At 41.9% G+C, this 17,242-nt stretch overlaps 2 protein-coding genes across 2 annotated transcripts; one reads left to right on the forward strand and one right to left on the reverse strand.

Annotated features, from left to right (window-relative positions):
• Positions 1–10,061: 10,061 nt before the first annotated feature.
• On the reverse strand, positions 10,062–12,520 carry LOC149324920 (uncharacterized). Its single transcript, XM_089565182.1, has one exon. It carries the CDS (start codon positions 12,501–12,503, stop codon positions 10,107–10,109), a length of 2,397 nt encoding a protein of 798 aa, XP_089421308.1. The 5' UTR covers positions 12,504–12,520; the 3' UTR covers positions 10,062–10,106.
• A 184-nt stretch (positions 12,521–12,704) lies between these two features.
• LOC149324921 (uncharacterized) lies at positions 12,705–14,909 on the forward strand. The gene has a single exon (XM_089565183.1). The coding sequence runs from the start codon at positions 12,708–12,710 to the stop codon at positions 14,862–14,864; it is 2,157 nt and encodes a 718-aa protein (XP_089421309.1). The 5' UTR covers positions 12,705–12,707; the 3' UTR covers positions 14,865–14,909.
• The last annotated feature ends 2,333 nt before the right edge of the window (positions 14,910–17,242 follow it).

The raw sequence follows: 17,242 nt of genomic DNA on the forward strand, positions 1-17,242 counted from the left end.
AACTCCGAAACTCCGAAACTCCAAAACTCCGAAACTCCGAAACTCCAAAACTCCAAAACTCCAAAACTCCAAAACTGCAAAACTCCGAAACTCCGAAACTCCAAAACTCCAAAACTCTAGAACTCCGAAACTCCAAAACTCCAAAACTCCAAAACTCCGAAACTCCGAAACTCCAAAACTCCAAAACTCCAAAACTCCGAAACTCCGAAACTCCGAAACTCCGAAACTCCGAAACTCCGAAACTCCGAAACTCCAAAACTCCAAAACTCCAAAACTCCGAAACTCCGAAACTCCAAAACTCCAAAACTCCGAAACTCCGAAACTCCGAAAATCCAAAACACCAAAACTCCAAAACTCAAACTCCAAAACACTAAAACTACAAAATTACGAAACTCCAAAACTGCAAAAATCCAAAACTCCAAAATTCCGAAACTCGGAAACTCCAAAACTCCGAAACTCCGAAACTCCGAAAATCCATACCTCCAAAACTCCAAAAATCCAAAACTCCGAAACTCCAAAACTCCAAAAGTGCAAAAATCCAAAACTCCGAAACTCCAAAACTCCGAAACTCCGAAACTCCAAAACTCCAAAACTCCGAAACTCCAAAACTCCGAAACTCCGAAACTCCGAAACTCCAAAACTCCGAAACTCCAAAACTCCGAAACTCCGAAACTCCAAAACTCCGAAACTCCGAAACTCCAAAACTCCAAAACTCCGAAACTCCGAAACTCCAAAACTCCGAAACTCCGAAACTCCAAAACTCCAAAACTCCGAAACTCCGAAACTCCAAAACTCCAAAACTCCAAAACTCCAAAACTCCAAAACTCCGAAACTCCAAAACTCCAAAACTCCAAAACTCCAAACTCCAAAACTCCGAAACTCGGAAACTCCAAAACTCCAAAACTCCGAAACTCCAAAACTCCAAAACTCCGAAACTCCGAAACTCCAAAACTCCAAAACTCCGAAACTCCAAATCTCCGAAACTCCGAAACTCCAAAACTCCAAAACTCCGAAACTCCGAAACTCCCAAACTCCAAAACTCCGAAACTCCAAAACTCCAAAACTCCGAAACTCCGAAACTCCAAAACTCCAAAACTCCAAAACTCCGAAACTCCGAAACTCCAAAACTGCAAAACTCCGAAACTCCGAAACTCCGAAACTCCGAAACTCCAAAACTCCGAAACTCCAAAACTCCGAAACTCCGAAACTCCAAAACTCCAAAACTCCAAAACTCCGAAACTCCAAAACTCCAAAACTCCAAAACTCCGAAACTCCAAAACTCCAAAACTCCAAAACTTCAAAACTCCGAAACTCCAAAACTCCAAAACTCCAAAACTCCAAAACTCCAAAACTCCGAAACTCCGAAACTCCAAAACTCCGAAACTCCGAAACTCCAAAACTCCAAAACTCCGAAACTCCGAAACTCCAAAACTCCAAAACTCCGAAACTCCAAAACTCCGGAACTCCGAAACTCCAAAACTCCGAAACTCCGAAACTCCAAAACTCCAAAACTCCGAAACTCCGAAACTCCAAAACTCCAAAACTCCAAAACTCCAAAACTCCGAAACTCCAAAACTCCAAAACTCCAAAACTCCAAACTCCAAAACTCCGAAACTCGGAAACTCCAAAACTCCAAAACTCCGAAACTCCAAAACTCCAAAACTCCGAAACTCCGAAACTCCAAAACTCCAAAACTCCGAAACTCCAAAACTCCGAAACTCCGAAACTCCAAAACTCCAAAACTCCGAAACTCCAAAACTCCGAAACTCCGAAACTCCAAAACTCCAAAACTCCGAAACTCCGAAACTCCAAAACTCCAAAACTCCAAAACTCAAAAACTCCAAAACTGCAAAACTCCAAAACTCCAAAACTCCAAAACTCCGAAACTCCGAAACTCCAAAACTCCAAAACTCCGAAACTCCGAAACTCCAAATCTCCAAAACTCCGAAACTCCAAAACTCCAAAACTCCGAAACTCCAACACTCCAAAACTCCAAAACTCCAAAAGTCCGAAACTCCGAAACTCCGAAACTCCAAAACTCCAAAACTCCAAAACTCCAAAACTCCGAAACTCCGAAACTCCAAAACTCCAAAACTCCAAAACTGCAAAACTCCAAAACTCCAAAACTCCGAAACTCCAAAACTCCGAAACTCCGAAACTCCGAAACTCCAAAACTCCAAAACTCCAAAACTGCAAAACTCCAAAACTCCAAAACTCCGAAACTCCAAAACTCCGAAACTCCGAAACTCCGAAACTCCGAAAATCTGGAATTCCAAAACTCCAAAGCTCTAAAACTCCAAAAGTCCAATAATCCGAAACTCAGAAAGCCCAAAACTCCAAAAATCCAAAATTCCAAAAATCCAAAACTCCAAAAATCCAAAACTCGAAAACTCCAAAACTGCGAAAATCCAAAACTCCAAAATTCCGAAACTCAAACTCCAAAACTCCGAACCTCCAAAATCTCTAAAGCTCCACAACTCCGAATCTCCAAAACTCCGAAACTCCAAAAATCCATACCTCCAAAACTCCAAAAATCCAAAACTACGAAACTCCAAAACTCCAAAAGTGCAAAAATCCAAAACTCCAAAGCTCTAAAACTCCAAAAGTCCAATAATCCGAAACTCCGAAAGTCCAAAACTCCAAAAATCCAAGACTCCAAAAATTCAAAACTCCAAAAATCCAAAACTCGAAAACTCCAAAACTGCAAAAATCCAAAACTCCAAAATCCAAAATTCTAGAACTCCAAAACTACAAAACTACAAAATTCTGGAACAACAAAACCCCGAATCTCCAAAAATCCATACCTCCAAAACTCCAAAAATCTAAAACTCCGAAACTCCAAAACTCCAAAAGTGCAAAAATCCAGAACTCCAAAACTCAAAAAATCAAAAACTCCAAAAATCCAAAACTCCAAAACTCCGAAACTCCGAAAATCCAAAAATCCATACCTCCAAAATCCAAAATTCTAAAACTCCAAAACTACAAAATATTGGAACAACAAAACCCCAAATCTCGAAAAATCCATACCTCCAAAACTCCAAAAATCCAAAACTCCGAAACTCCAAAACTCCAAAAGTGCAAAAATCCAAAACTCCAAAGCTCTAAAACTCCAAAAGTCCAATAATCCGAAACTCCGAAAGTCCAAAACTCCAAAAATCCAAGACTCCAAAAATCCAAAACTCCAAAAATACAAAACTCGAAAACTTCAAAACTGCAAAAATCCAAAACTCCAAAATTCCGAAACTCGGAAACTCCAAAACTCGGAAACTCCAAAACTCCGAACCTCCAAAATCTCCAAAACTCCACAACCCCGAATCTCCAAAACTCCGAAACTCCAAAAATCCATACCTCCAAAATCCAAGCTTCTAAAACTCCAAAACTACAAAACTACAAAATTCTGGAACAACAACACTCCGAATCTCCAGATATCCATACCTCCAAAACTCCAAAAATCCAAAACTCCGAAACTCCAAAACTCCAAAAGTGCAAAAATCCAAAACTCCAAAACTCAAAAACTCCTAAACTCCAAAAATCCAAAACTCCAAAACTCCAAAACTCCGAAACTCCGAAACTCCGAAAATCGAAAACACCAAAACTCCAGAACTCCAAAACTCCAAAACTCCGAAACTCCGAAACTCTAAAACTCCAAAACTCCAAAACTCCAAACTCCAAAACTCCGAAACTCGGAAACTCCAAAACTCCGAAACTCCGAAACTCTAAAACTCCAAAACTCCAAAACTCCAAACTCCAAAACTCCGAAACTCGGAAACTCCAAAACTCCAAAACTCCGAAACTCCGAAACTCCGAAACTCCGAAACTCCGAAACTCTAAAACTCCAAAACTCCAAAACTCCAAACTCCAAAACTCCGAAACTCGGAAACTCCAAAACTCCAAAACTCCGAAACTCCAAAACTCCAAAACTCCGAAACTCCGAAACTCCAAAACTCCAAAACTCCGAAACTCCAAAACTCCGAAACTCCGAAACTCCAAAACTCCAAAACTCCGAAACTCCGAAACTCCAAAACTCCGAAACTCCAAAACTCCAAAACTCCAAAACTCCAAAACTCCAAAACTCCGAAACTCCGAAACTCCAAAACTCCAAAACTCCAAAACTCCAAAACTCCGAAACTCCAAAACTCCGAAACTCCAAAACTCCAAAACTCCAAAACTCCAAAACTCCAAAACTCCGAAACTCCAAAACTCCAAAACTCCAAAACTCCAAAACTGCAAAACTCCAAAACTCCAAAACTCAAAAACTCCTAAACTCCAAAAATCCAAAAATCCAAAACTCCAAAACTCCAAAACTCCAAAAGTGCAAAAATCCAAAACTCAAAAACTCAAAAACTCCTAAACTCCAAAAATCCAAAACTCCAAAACTCCAAAACTCCGAAACTCCGAAACTCCGAAAATCCAAAACACCAAAACTCCAAAACTCAAACTCCAAAACACTAAAACTACAAAATTACGAAACTCCAAAACTGCAAAAATCCAAAACTCCAAAATTCCGAAACTCGGAAACTCCAAAACTCCAAAACTCCGAAACTCCGAAAATCCATACCTCCAAAACTCCAAAAATCCAAAACTCCGAAACTCCAAAACTCCAAAAGTGCAAAAATCCAAAACTCCAAAACTCAAAAACTCCTAAACTCCAAAAATCCAAAACTCCAAAACTCCAAAACTCCGAAACTCCAAAACTCCGAAACTCCGAAACTCCAAAACTCCAAAACTCCGAAACTCCAAAACTCCGAAACTCCGAAACTCCGAAACTCCAAAACTCCAAAAGTGCAAAAATCCAGAACTCCAAAACTCAAAAAATCAAAAACTCCAAAAATCCAAAACTCCAAAACTCCGAAACTCCGAAAATCCAAAAATCCATACCTCCAAAATCCAAAATTCTAAAACTCCAAAACTACAAAATATTGGAACAACAAAACCCCAAATCTCGAAAAATCCATACCTCCAAAACTCCAAAAATCCAAAACTCCGAAACTCCAAAACTCCAAAAGTGCAAAAATCCAAAACTCCAAAACTCCGAAACTCCAAAACTCCAAAACTCCAAAACTCCGAAACTCCAAAACTCCAAAACTCCGAAACTCCAAAACTCCGAAACTCCGAAACTCCAAAACTCCAAAACTCCGAAACTCCGAAACTCCAAAACTCCAAAACTCCGAAACTCCAAAACTCCAAAACTCCGAAACTCCGAAACTCCAAAACTCCAGAACTCCAAAACTCCGAAACTCCGAAACTCCAAAACTGCAAAACTCCGAAACTCCGAAACTCCGAAACTCCGAAACTCCAAAACTCCGAAACTCCAAAACTCCGAAACTCCGAAACTCCAAAACTCCAAAACTCCAAAACTCCGAAACTCCAAAACTCCAAAACTCCAAAACTCCGAAACTCCAAAACTCCAAAACTCCAAAACTTCAAAACTCCGAAACTCCAAAACTCCAAAACTCCAAAACTCCAAAACTCCAAAACTCCGAAACTCCAAAACTCCAAAACTCCGAAACTCCGAAACTCCAAAACTCCGAAACTCCAAAACTCCAAAACTCCGAAACTCCAAAACTCCAAAACTCCGAAACTCCAAAACTCCAAAACTCCGGAACTCCGAAACTCCAAAACTCCAAAACTCCAAAACTCCAAAACTCCGATACTCCAAAACTCCAAAACTCCAAAACTCCAAAACTCCAAAACTCCAAAACTCCGAAACTCCGAAACTCCGAAACTCCAAAACTCCAAAACTCCAAAACTCCGGAACTCCGAAACTCCAAAACTCCGAAACTCCAAAACTCCAAAACTCCAAAACTCCGAAACTCCAAAACTCCAAAACTCCGGAACTCCGAAACTCCAAAACTCCAAAACTCCAAAACTCCAAAACTCCGATACTCCAAAACTCCAAAACTCCAAAACTCCAAAACTCCAAAACTCCGAAACTCCGAAACTCCGAAACTCCAAAACTCCAAAACTCCAAAACTCCGGAACTCCGAAACTCCAAAACTCCGAAACTCCAAAACTCCAAAACTCCGAAACTCCGAAACTCCAAAACTCCAAAACTCCGAAACTCCGAAACTCCAAAACTCCAAAACTCCAAAACTCCAAAACTCCAAAACTCCAAAACTCCGAAACTCCAAAACTCCAAAACTCCAAAACTCCAAAACTCCAAAACTCCGAAACTCGGAAACTCGGAAACTCCGAAACTCCGAAACTCCAAAACTCCAAAACTCCAAAACTCTAAAACTCCAAAACTCCAAAACTCCAAAACTGCAAAACTCCAAAACTCCAAAACTCCAAAACTCCAAAACTCCGAAACTCCGAAACTCCAAAACTCCAAAACTCCGAAACTCCAAAACTCCAAAACTCCGAAACTCCAAAACTCCAAAACTCCGAAACTCCGAAACTCCAAAACTCCAAAACTCCGGAACTCCGAAACTCCAAAACTCCAAAACTCCAAAACTCCAAAACTCCGATACTCCAAAACTCCAAAACTCCAAAACTCCAAAACTCCAAAACTCCGAAACTCCGAAACTCCGAAACTCCAAAACTCCAAAACTCCAAAACTCCGGAACTCCGAAACTCCAAAACTCCGAAACTCCAAAACTCCAAAACTCCGAAACTCCGAAACTCCAAAACTCCAAAACTCCGAAACTCCGAAACTCCAAAACTCCAAAACTCCAAAACTCCAAAACTCCAAAACTCCAAAACTCCGAAACTCCAAAACTCCAAAACTCCAAAACTCCAAAACTCCAAAACTCCGAAACTCGGAAACTCGGAAACTCCGAAACTCCGAAACTCCAAAACTCCAAAACTCCAAAACTCTAAAACTCCAAAACTCCAAAACTCCAAAACTGCAAAACTCCAAAACTCCAAAACTCCAAAACTCCAAAACTCCGAAACTCCGAAACTCCAAAACTCCAAAACTCCAAAACTCCGAAACTCCAAAACTCCGAAACTCCGAAACTCCAAAACTCCAAAACTCCGAAACTCCAAAACTCCAAAACTCCGAAACTCCAAAACTCCAAAACTCCGAAACTCCGAAACTCCAAAACTCCAAAACTCCAAAACTCCGAAACTCCGAAACTCCAAAACTGCAAAACTCCGAAACTCCGAAACTCCGAAACTCCGAAACTCCAAAACTCCGAAACTCCAAAACTCCGAAACTCCGAAACTCCAAAACTCCAAAACTCCAAAACTCCAAAACTCCGAAACTCCAAAACTCCAAAACTCCAAAACTCCGAAACTCCAAAACTCCAAAACTCCAAAACTTCAAAACTCCGAAACTCCAAAACTCCAAAACTCCAAAACTCCAAAACTCCAAAACTCCGAAACTCCGAAACTCCAAAACTCCGAAACTCCGAAACTCCAAAACTCCGAAACTCCAAAACTCCAAAACTCCGAAACTCCAAAACTCCAAAACTCCGAAACTCCAAAACTCCAAAACTCCGGAACTCCGAAACTCCAAAACTCCAAAACTCCAAAACTCCAAAACTCCGATACTCCAAAACTCCAAAACTCCAAAACTCCAAAACTCCAAAACTCCAAAACTCCGAAACTCCGAAACTCCAAAACTCCAAAACTCCAAAACTCCGGAACTCCGAAACTCCAAAACTCCGAAACTCCAAAACTCCAAAACTCCGAAACTCCGAAACTCCAAAACTCCAAAACTCCGAAACTCCGAAAGTCCAAAACTCCAAAACTCCAAAACTCCAAAACTCCAAAACTCCAAAACTCCGAAACTCCAAAACTCCAAAACTCCAAAACTCCAAAACTCCAAAACTCCGAAACTCGGAAACTCGGAAACTCGGAAACTCCGAAACTCCGAAACTCCAAAACTCCAGAACTCCAAAACTCTAAAACTCCAAAACTCCAAAACTCCAAAACTGCAAAACTCCAAAACTCCAAAACTCCGAAACTCCAAAACTCCAAAACTCCGAAACTCCAAAACTCTAAAACTCCAAAACTCCAAAACTCCAAAACTGCAAAACTCCGAAACTCCAAAACTCCAAAACTCCAAAACTCCAAAACTGCAAAACTCCGAAACTCCAAAACTCCGAAAGTGCAAAACTCCAAAACTCCGAAACTCCGAAACTCCAAAACTCCGAAACTCCGAAACTCCAAAACTCCAAAACTCCGAAACTCCAAAACTCCAAAACTCCAAAACTCCAAAACTCCGAAACTCCGAAACTCCGAAACTCCGAAACTCCAAAACTCCGAAACTCCGAAACTCCAAAACTCCAAAACTCCAAAACTCCGAAACTCCAAAACTCCGAAACTCCGAAACTCCAAAACTCCAAAACTCCAAAACTCCGAAACTCCGAAACTCCGAAACTCCGAAACTCCAAAACTCCAAAACTCCAAAACTCCGAAACTCCGAAACTCCAAAACTCCAAAACTCCGAAACTCCGAAACTCCGAAACTCCAAAACTCCAAAACTCCAAAACTCCGAAACTCCAAAACTCCGAAACTCCAAAACTCCAAAACTCCAAAACTCCGAAACTCCAAAACTCCGAAACTCCAAAACTCCAAAACTCCAAAACTCCGAAACTCCGAAACTCCGAAACTCCAAAACTCCAAAACTCCAAAACTCCAAAACTCCGAAACTCCAAAACTCCAAAACTCCGAAACTCCGAAACTCCAAAACTCCGAAACTCCAAAACTCCAAAACTCCAAAACTCCGAAACTCCGAAACTCCAAAACTCCGAAACTCCGAAACTCCAAAACTCCAAAACTCCAAAACTCCAAAACTCCGAAACTCCGAAACTCCAAAACTCCAAAACTCTAGAACTCCGAAACTCCAAAACTCCAAAACTCCGAAACTCCGAAACTCCAAAACTCCAAAACTCCAAAACTCCGAAACTCCGAAACTCCGAAACTCCGAAACTCCAAAACTCCAAAACTCCAAAACTCCAAAACTCCGAAACTCCGAAACTCCAAAACTCCAAAACTCTAGAACTCCGAAACTCCAAAACTCCAAAACTCCAAAACTCCAAAACTCCGAAACTCCAAAACTCCGAAACTCCAAAACTCCAAAACTCCAAAACTCCAAAACTCCGAAACTCCAAAACTCCGAAACTCCAAAACTCCAAAACTCCAAAACTCCAAAACTCCAAAACTGCAAAACTCCAAAACTCCAAAACTCCAAAACTCCAAAACTCCGAAACTCCGAAACTCCAAAACTCCAAAACTCCGAAACTCCGAAACTCCAAAACTCCAAAACTCCGAAACTCCAAAACTCCAAAACTCCAAAACTCCGAAACTCCAACACTCCAAAACTCCAAAACTCCAAAAGTCCGAAACTCCAAAACTCCGAAACTCCAAAACTCCAAAACTCCAAAACTCCAAAACTCCGAAACTCCGAAACTCCAAAACTCCAAAACTCCAAAACTGCAAAACTCCAAAACTCCAAAACTCCGAAACTCCAAAACTCCGAAACTCCGAAACTCCGAAAATCTGGAATTCCAAAACTCCAAAGCTCTAAAACTCCAAAAGTCCAATAATCCGAAACTCAGAAAGCCCAAAACTCCAAAAATCCAAAATTCCAAAAATCCAAAACTCCAAAAATCCAAAACTCGAAAACTCCAAAACTGCGAAAATCCAAAACTCCAAAATTCCGAAACTCAAACTCCAAAACTCCGAACCTCCAAAATCTCTAAAGCTCCACAACTCCGAATCTCCAAAACTCCGAAACTCCAAAAATCCATACCTCCAAAACTCCAAAAATCCAAAACTACGAAACTACAAAACTCCAAAAGTGCAAAAATCCAAAACTCCAAAGCTCTAAAACTCCAAAAGTCCAATAATCCGAAACTCCGAAAGTCCAAAACTCCAAAAATCCAAGACTCCAAAAATTCAAAACTCCAAAAATCCATAACTACAGCGCAAACGACAGGACAGAGATGAAGAAGGGACACCACACAGCGCTGACTCACAACTAAAGTTTATTGGATGCCAGAAGGTATAAATACCTCCCTGGCGGCCAGAAAGAATGCAGTCGACACTTACATGCGTGACTGACATAATTGTGTACCAGTCATATGCCGCCAAGCAAATCACATGCGCGAGAATACAAGCAGTGACAGAATACAATATAATCAGTGAGCAAGCACTTGTCAAAATTCGCAATCAAGGTATCTTCTTTCTTTTTCTGACAACGCGACAGATGAAGCACTGATGCATTCTTCCGAGAGCCTACCTATTAAGTGAGCTTCAATGATCTCCCTTGCTAACGAGTCACGGTTCTTTTCTAACACTGCACTTTCCTGATAGTTTGGCGCACAGACGTAGGTGTCATCGTCATCTTCATTGCCTTTGCAGTGCCTGCAATGTTTCGCCACGTGGCCAGAGATAGCGACACGGGAGACATTATACTCATGCTCTCTGAGTCTTTCGTTTAAACATCGGCCGGTTTGGCCGATGTATCGCTTACCACAAGACAGTGGCAGCGAATATATCACCCCTTCCTGGCAAGGCACGAACTGTTTTGCGTGCTTTATCGGGCACTTGCGCGATTCTTTAATCTCTGAATTGACATTCTTAATCAGGCTGGACAGTCGTTTGGGCGCCGAAAAGACGACATCAACGCCTGCATGTTTTCCGATTCTTTTCAGATTGTGCGACACCTTGTGAAGATATGGCACCACAACAATCTTCCTTTTCTTCGTCTCTTTCGTACATTTACTATTTCCTTTTGATTTTAACTTTTCCAGTAGTTTTCCTGCCACGGAAACTAATAATTCAGACGGGTAGCCTGCCTTTGCCAGGCGGTCTACTTGGTTGCTGAAGCTATGCTTCAACCTGTGTTCACAGGATTTGTTGACTGTGTTGCTAAAAACGGTATGCACAATTGCTCTCTTCACCAGCTTGGAGTGAGCTGATGAAAACGGCAAGATGGGCTTAACAGCACGGGGTTCATAAGCCCAACAAACATGAGATGGACTGAAATGAAGCGAAAGATCTAAAAACCTAATAAAATCATTCAATGGTACTTCGTGTGTTAAAACCAATGGTGTGAGGCATTCTGAGAACACCGAAAGGACGTCAGGGAATTGCTGCTCGAAATCGAGGTTGTCACAATCTAAAAACACAAGGTAGTCATCAACAAATCTAAAAATGCTACAAACTCTGGAACCTTCAAATCGCTCTTTCATGCTTCTGTCTCGTGCTGCTAGGAACACGTCACTAAGGAAAGGCGCTAGACATGAACCAATACAGATCCCCTCTTTCTGAATAAAAACTTCGCCATTCCATTCCGCGAAAGTTGAGCCAAGATACAGTGACAACAATTCAAGGAACCCAGTAGTGGAAATTCCGCTCTCATTCTGAAATGCAACAGCACCATATTCATCAATCAGATCGTTAACAGAAGACAAAATTTCTGCTTGAGGAATGGTGTAATAAAGATCCTTTACATCGACGGAAAATCCACAAAGCTTCTTACTGTAGTTACTTTCTAGGAACGCGATAACATCTTTCGAACTTTTTACTCTAAAAGGGTCGTCAATTGATAAAAGATTCAGTTTTTTCTGCAGGAACTTAGCTACATGCTGCTGCCATGTTCCAATTTCCGAGACAATTACACGAAACGGCCACTCTAGTTTATGTGTTTTCGCAGTGAAAAACATTTGCAACCACTTTCCTGAGCTGCTGTCGATCTTACTTGATAGCCTAGTTAATTCCAGCCTATTAGCAAGTTTCTTCGCCTTGCTCTTAACTTTTGAGGCGGACACATCACTGCGTTTTTCAAACATCGCAAGAACAGCTTCCGATGCTTTCGACAAATATACGTTCCTGTCCAAGACAACAAAACCTCCGTCCTTATCAGAAAGTAGCAGAGAGAACGAGTTCTCTTTCAGCCAACTAACCGTCTTATGCAGAGGTAGCTTCGTCCCCGATGCCCTGTACCTCGTTAACATGTCCACACCTTCCGAAATGCAACGGTCCACCTCAGCTCTGTCGGCCTGCTTGGAAACTTGCTTTACCATGGCTAAAAGTTCCGGTCTGGATTTCTTGGGCTCCACAGCAAACTTCGGTCCCAGCCCCAGGACTTGCCTGACGTACCCAGGAAAGGGGATGCTTTCAGTGGTGTGGATCTGTTGTCTTGTTGATACACTCTTCTTCGGCAGCAGCGCACGAAGGCCGGGAAGCGTTTGCTGCCATATGAACTCGGTGGTAAGGTCTATGCTCCGTGACAGCTGACGCCATTGGTTCTTTGAGTGGGCAGGTTCCTCCAAGAACTGCACCCGAAGCTTGAGATGTTCCTTGTACATTCGCACCCGTTGCTGCCATTCCGCTCGGAGTAGTTTGCAAAATCTTCTTCCATGACCGGCAGAGGGCTGAACGCCACCCAGTAGACCCAAGACTTCGGGCGGCAGCACTTTCTTGCGAATACAAAAACCGAGCGTTCTTGCGATGCAGGATGCGGCAGCAACGACTGGTACACAGCGAAGAGGGTCAATATCACATACAGAAAGGCCCTTTGTACGAGAAATGAAGTTCGACAAAAGCATTTGTTGGGCGAGTTGGTGTTTTTGATGATCCATAACTACAGCGCAAACGACAGGACAGAGATGAAGAAGGGACACCACACAGCGCTGACTCACAACTAAAGTTTATTGGATGCCAGAAGGTATAAATACCTCCCTGGCGGCCAGAAAGAATGCAGTCGACACTTACATGCGTGACTGACAGCGGAATGGCAGCAACGGGTGCGAATGTACAAGGAACATCTCAAGCTTCGGGTGCAGTTCTTGGAGGAACCTGCCCACTCAAAGAACCAATGGCGTCAGCTGTCACGGAGCATAGACCTTACCACCGAGTTCATATGGCAGCAAACGCTTCCCGGCCTTCGTGCGCTGCTGCCGAAGAAGAGTGTATCAACAAGACAACAGATCCACACCACTGAAAGCATCCCCTTTCCTGGGTACGTCAGGCAAGTCCTGGGGCTGGGACCGAAGTTTGCTGTGGAGCCCAAGAAATCCAGACCGGAACTTTTAGCCATGGTAAAGCAAGTTTCCAAGCAGGCCGACAGAGCTGAGGTGGACCGTTGCATTTCGGAAGGTGTGGACATGTTAACGAGGTACAGGGCATCGGGGACGAAGCTACCTCTGCATAAGACGGTTAGTTGGCTGAAAGAGAACTCGTTCTCTCTGCTACTTTCTGATAAGGACGGAGGTTTTGTTGTCTTGGACAGGAACGTATATTTGTCGAAAGCATCGGAAGCTGTTCTTGCGATGTTTGAAAAACGCAGTGATGTGTCCGCCTCAAAAGTTAAGAGCAAGGCGAAGAAACTTGCTAATAGGCTGGAATTAACTAGGCTATCAAGTAAGATCGACAGCAGCTCAGGAAAGTGGTTGCAAATGTTTTTCACTGCGAAAACACATAAACTAGAGTGGCCGTTTCGTGTAATTGTCTCGGAAATTGGAACATGGCAGCAGCATGTAGCTAAGTTCCTGCAGAAAAAACTGAATCTTTTATCAATTGACGACCCTTTTAGAGTAAAAAGTTCGAAAGATGTTATCGCGTTCCTAGAAAGTAACTACAGTAAGAAGCTTTGTGGATTTTCCGTCGATGTAAAGGATCTTTATTACACCATTCCTCAAGCAGAAATTTTGTCTTCTGTTAACGATCTGATTGATGAATATGGTGCTGTTGCATTTCAGAATGAGAGCGGAATTTCCACTACTGGGTTCCTTGAATTGTTGTCACTGTATCTTGGCTCAACTTTCGCGGAATGGAATGGCGAAGTTTTTATTCAGAAAGAGGGGATCTGTATTGGTTCATGTCTAGCGCCTTTCCTTAGTGACGTGTTCCTAGCAGCACGAGACAGAAGCATGAAAGAGCGATTTGAAGGTTCCAGAGTTTGTAGCATTTTTAGATTTGTTGATGACTACCTTGTGTTTTTAGATTGTGACAACCTCGATTTCGAGCAGCAATTCCCTGACGTCCTTTCGGTGTTCTCAGAATGCCTCACACCATTGGTTTTAACACACGAAGTACCATTGAATGATTTTATTAGGTTTTTAGATCTTTCGCTTCATTTCAGTCCATCTCATGTTTGTTGGGCTTATGAACCCCGTGCTGTTAAGCCCATCTTGCCGTTTTCATCAGCTCACTCCAAGCTGGTGAAGAGAGCAATTGTGCATACCGTTTTTAGCAACACAGTCAACAAATCCTGTGAACACAGGTTGAAGCATAGCTTCAGCAACCAAGTAGACCGCCTGGCAAAGGCAGGCTACCCGTCTGAATTATTAGTTTCCGTGGCAGGAAAACTACTGGAAAAGTTAAAATCAAAAGGAAATAGTAAATGTACGAAAGAGACGAAGAAAAGGAAGATTGTTGTGGTGCCATATCTTCACAAGGTGTCGCACAATCTGAAAAGAATCGGAAAACATGCAGGCGTTGATGTCGTCTTTTCGGCGCCCAAACGACTGTCCAGCCTGATTAAGAATGTCAATTCAGAGATTAAAGAATCGCGCAAGTGCCCGATAAAGCACGCAAAACAGTTCGTGCCTTGCCAGGAAGGGGTGATATATTCGCTGCCACTGTCTTGTGGTAAGCGATACATCGGCCAAACCGGCCGATGTTTAAACGAAAGACTCAGAGAGCATGAGTATAATGTCTCCCGTGTCGCTATCTCTGGCCACGTGGCGAAACATTGCAGGCACTGCAAAGGCAATGAAGATGACGATGACACCTACGTCTGTGCGCCAAACTATCAGGAAAGTGCAGTGTTAGAAAAGAACCGTGACTCGTTAGCAAGGGAGATCATTGAAGCTCACTTAATAGGTAGGCTCTCGGAAGAATGCATCAGTGCTTCATCTGTCGCGTTGTCAGAAAAAGAAAGAAGATACCTTGATTGCGAATTTTGACAAGTGCTTGCTCACTGATTATATTGTATTCTGTCACTGCTTGTATTCTCGCGCATGTGATTTGCTTGGCGGCATATGACTGGTACACAATTATGTCAGTCACGCATGTAAGTGTCGACTGCATTCTTTCTGGCCGCCAGGGAGGTATTTATACCTTCTGGCATCCAATAAACTTTAGTTGTGAGTCAGCGCTGTGTGGTGTCCCTTCTTCATCTCTGTCCTGTCGTTTGCGCTGTAGTTATGGATCATCAAAAACACCAACTCGCCCAACAAATGCTTTTGTCCAAAAATCCAAAACTCGAAAACTCCAAAACTGCAAAAATCCAAAACTCCAAAATCCAAAATTCTAGAACTCCAAAACTACAAAACTACAAAATTCTGGAACAACAAAACCCCGAATCTCCAAAAATCCATACCTCCAAAACTCCAAAAATCTAAAACTCCGAAACTCCAAAACTCCAAAAGTGCAAAAATCCAGAACTCCAAAACTCAAAAAATCAAAAACTCCAAAAATCCAAAACTCCAAAACTCCGAAACTCCGAAAATCCAAAAATCCATACCTCCAAAATCCAAAATTCTAAAACTCCAAAACTACAAAATATTGGAACAACAAAACCCCAAATCTCGAAAAATCCATACCTCCAAAACTCCAAAAATCCAAAACTCCGAAACTCCAAAACTCCAAAAGTGCAAAAATCCAAAACTCCAAAGCTCTAAAACTCCAAAAGTCCAATAATCCGAAACTCCGAAAGTCCAAAACTCCAAAAATCCAAGACTCCAAAAATCCAAAACTCCAAAAATACAAAACTCGAAAACTTCAAAACTGCAAAAATCCAAAACTCCAAAATTCCGAAACTCGGAAACTCCAAAACTCGGAAACTCCAAAACTCCGAACCTCCAAAATCTCCAAAACTCCACAACCCCGAATCTCCAAAACTCCGAAACTCCAAAAATCCATACCTCCAAAATCCAAACTTCTAAAACTCCAAAACTACAAAACTACAAAATTCTGGAACAACAACACTCCGAATCTCCAGATATCCATACCTCCAAAACTCCAAAAATCCAAAACTCCGAAACTCCAAAACTCCAAAAGTGCAAAAATCCAAAACTCCAAAACTCAAAAACTCCTAAACTCCAAAAATCCAAAACTCCAAAACTCCAAAACTCCGAAACTCCGAAACTCCGAAAATCCAAAACACCAAAACTCCAGAACTCAAACTCCAAAACTCTAAAACTACAAAATTACGAAACTCCAAAACTGCAAAAATCCAAAACTCCAAAATTCCGAAACTCGGAAACTCCAAAACTCCGAAACTCCGAAACTCCGAAAATCCATACCTCCAAAACTCCAAAAATCCAAAACTCCGAAATTCCAAAACTCCAAAAGTGCAAAAATCCAAAGCTCCAAAACTCAAAAACTCCTAAACTCCAAAAATCCAAAACTCCAAAACTCCAAAACTCCGAAACTCCAAAACTCCGAAACTCCGAAACTCCAAAACTCCAAAACTCCGAAACTCCAAAACTCCGAAACTCCGAAACTCCAAAACTCCAAAACTCCAAAACTCCAAAACTCCAAAACTCCGAAACTCCGAAACTCCGAAACTCCAAAACTCCAAAACTCCAAAACTCCGAAACTCCGAAACTCTAAAACTCCAAAACTCCAAAACTCCAAACTCCAAAACTCCGAAACTCGGAAACTCCAAAACTCCAAAACTCCGAAACTCCGAAACTCCGAAACTCCAAAACTCCAAAACTCCAAAACTCCGAAACTCCGAAACTCTAAAACTCCAAAACTCCAAAACTCCAAACTCCAAAACTCCGAAACTCGGAAACTCCAAAACTCCAAAACTCCGAAACTCCAAAACTCCAAAACTCCGAAACTCCGAAACTCCAAAACTCCAAAACTCCGAAACTCCAAAACTCCGAAACTCCGAAACTCCAAAACTCCAAAACTCCGAAACTCCGAAACTCCAAAACTCCGAAACTCCAAAACTCCAAAACTCCAAAACTCCAAAACTCCAAAACTCCAAAACTCCGAAACTCCGAAACTCCAAAACTCCAAAACTCCAAAACTCCAAAACTCCGGAACTCCAAAACTCCGAAACTCCAAAACTCCAAAACTCCAAAACTCCAAAACTCCAAAACTCCGAAACTCCAAAACTCCAAAACTCCAAAACTCCAAAACTGCAAAACTCCAAAACTCAAAAACTCCTAAACTCCAAAAATCCAAAACTCCAAAACTCCAAAACTCCAAAAGTGCAAAAATCCAAAACTCAAAAACTCAAAAACTCCTAAACTCCAAAAATCCAAAACTCCAAAACTCCAAAACTCCGAAACTCCGAAACTCCGAAAATCCAAAACACCAAAACTCCAAA

Source organism: Amblyomma mixtum, unplaced genomic scaffold, assembly GCF_055824585.1.
Source record: "Amblyomma mixtum isolate Tamu unplaced genomic scaffold, ASM5582458v1 scaffold_12, whole genome shotgun sequence".
Classification (NCBI taxonomy): Eukaryota; Metazoa; Arthropoda; class Arachnida; order Ixodida; family Ixodidae; genus Amblyomma; species Amblyomma mixtum.

What these genes read in the sequence shown, in the direction of transcription:
- LOC149324920 (XM_089565182.1), bottom strand. Translation starts at nt 12,503, where the DNA reads ATGCTTTTGTCGAACTTCATTTCTCGTACAAAGGGCCTTTCTGTATGT.
- LOC149324921 (XM_089565183.1), top strand. Translation starts at nt 12,708, where the DNA reads ATGTACAAGGAACATCTCAAGCTTCGGGTGCAGTTCTTGGAGGAACCT.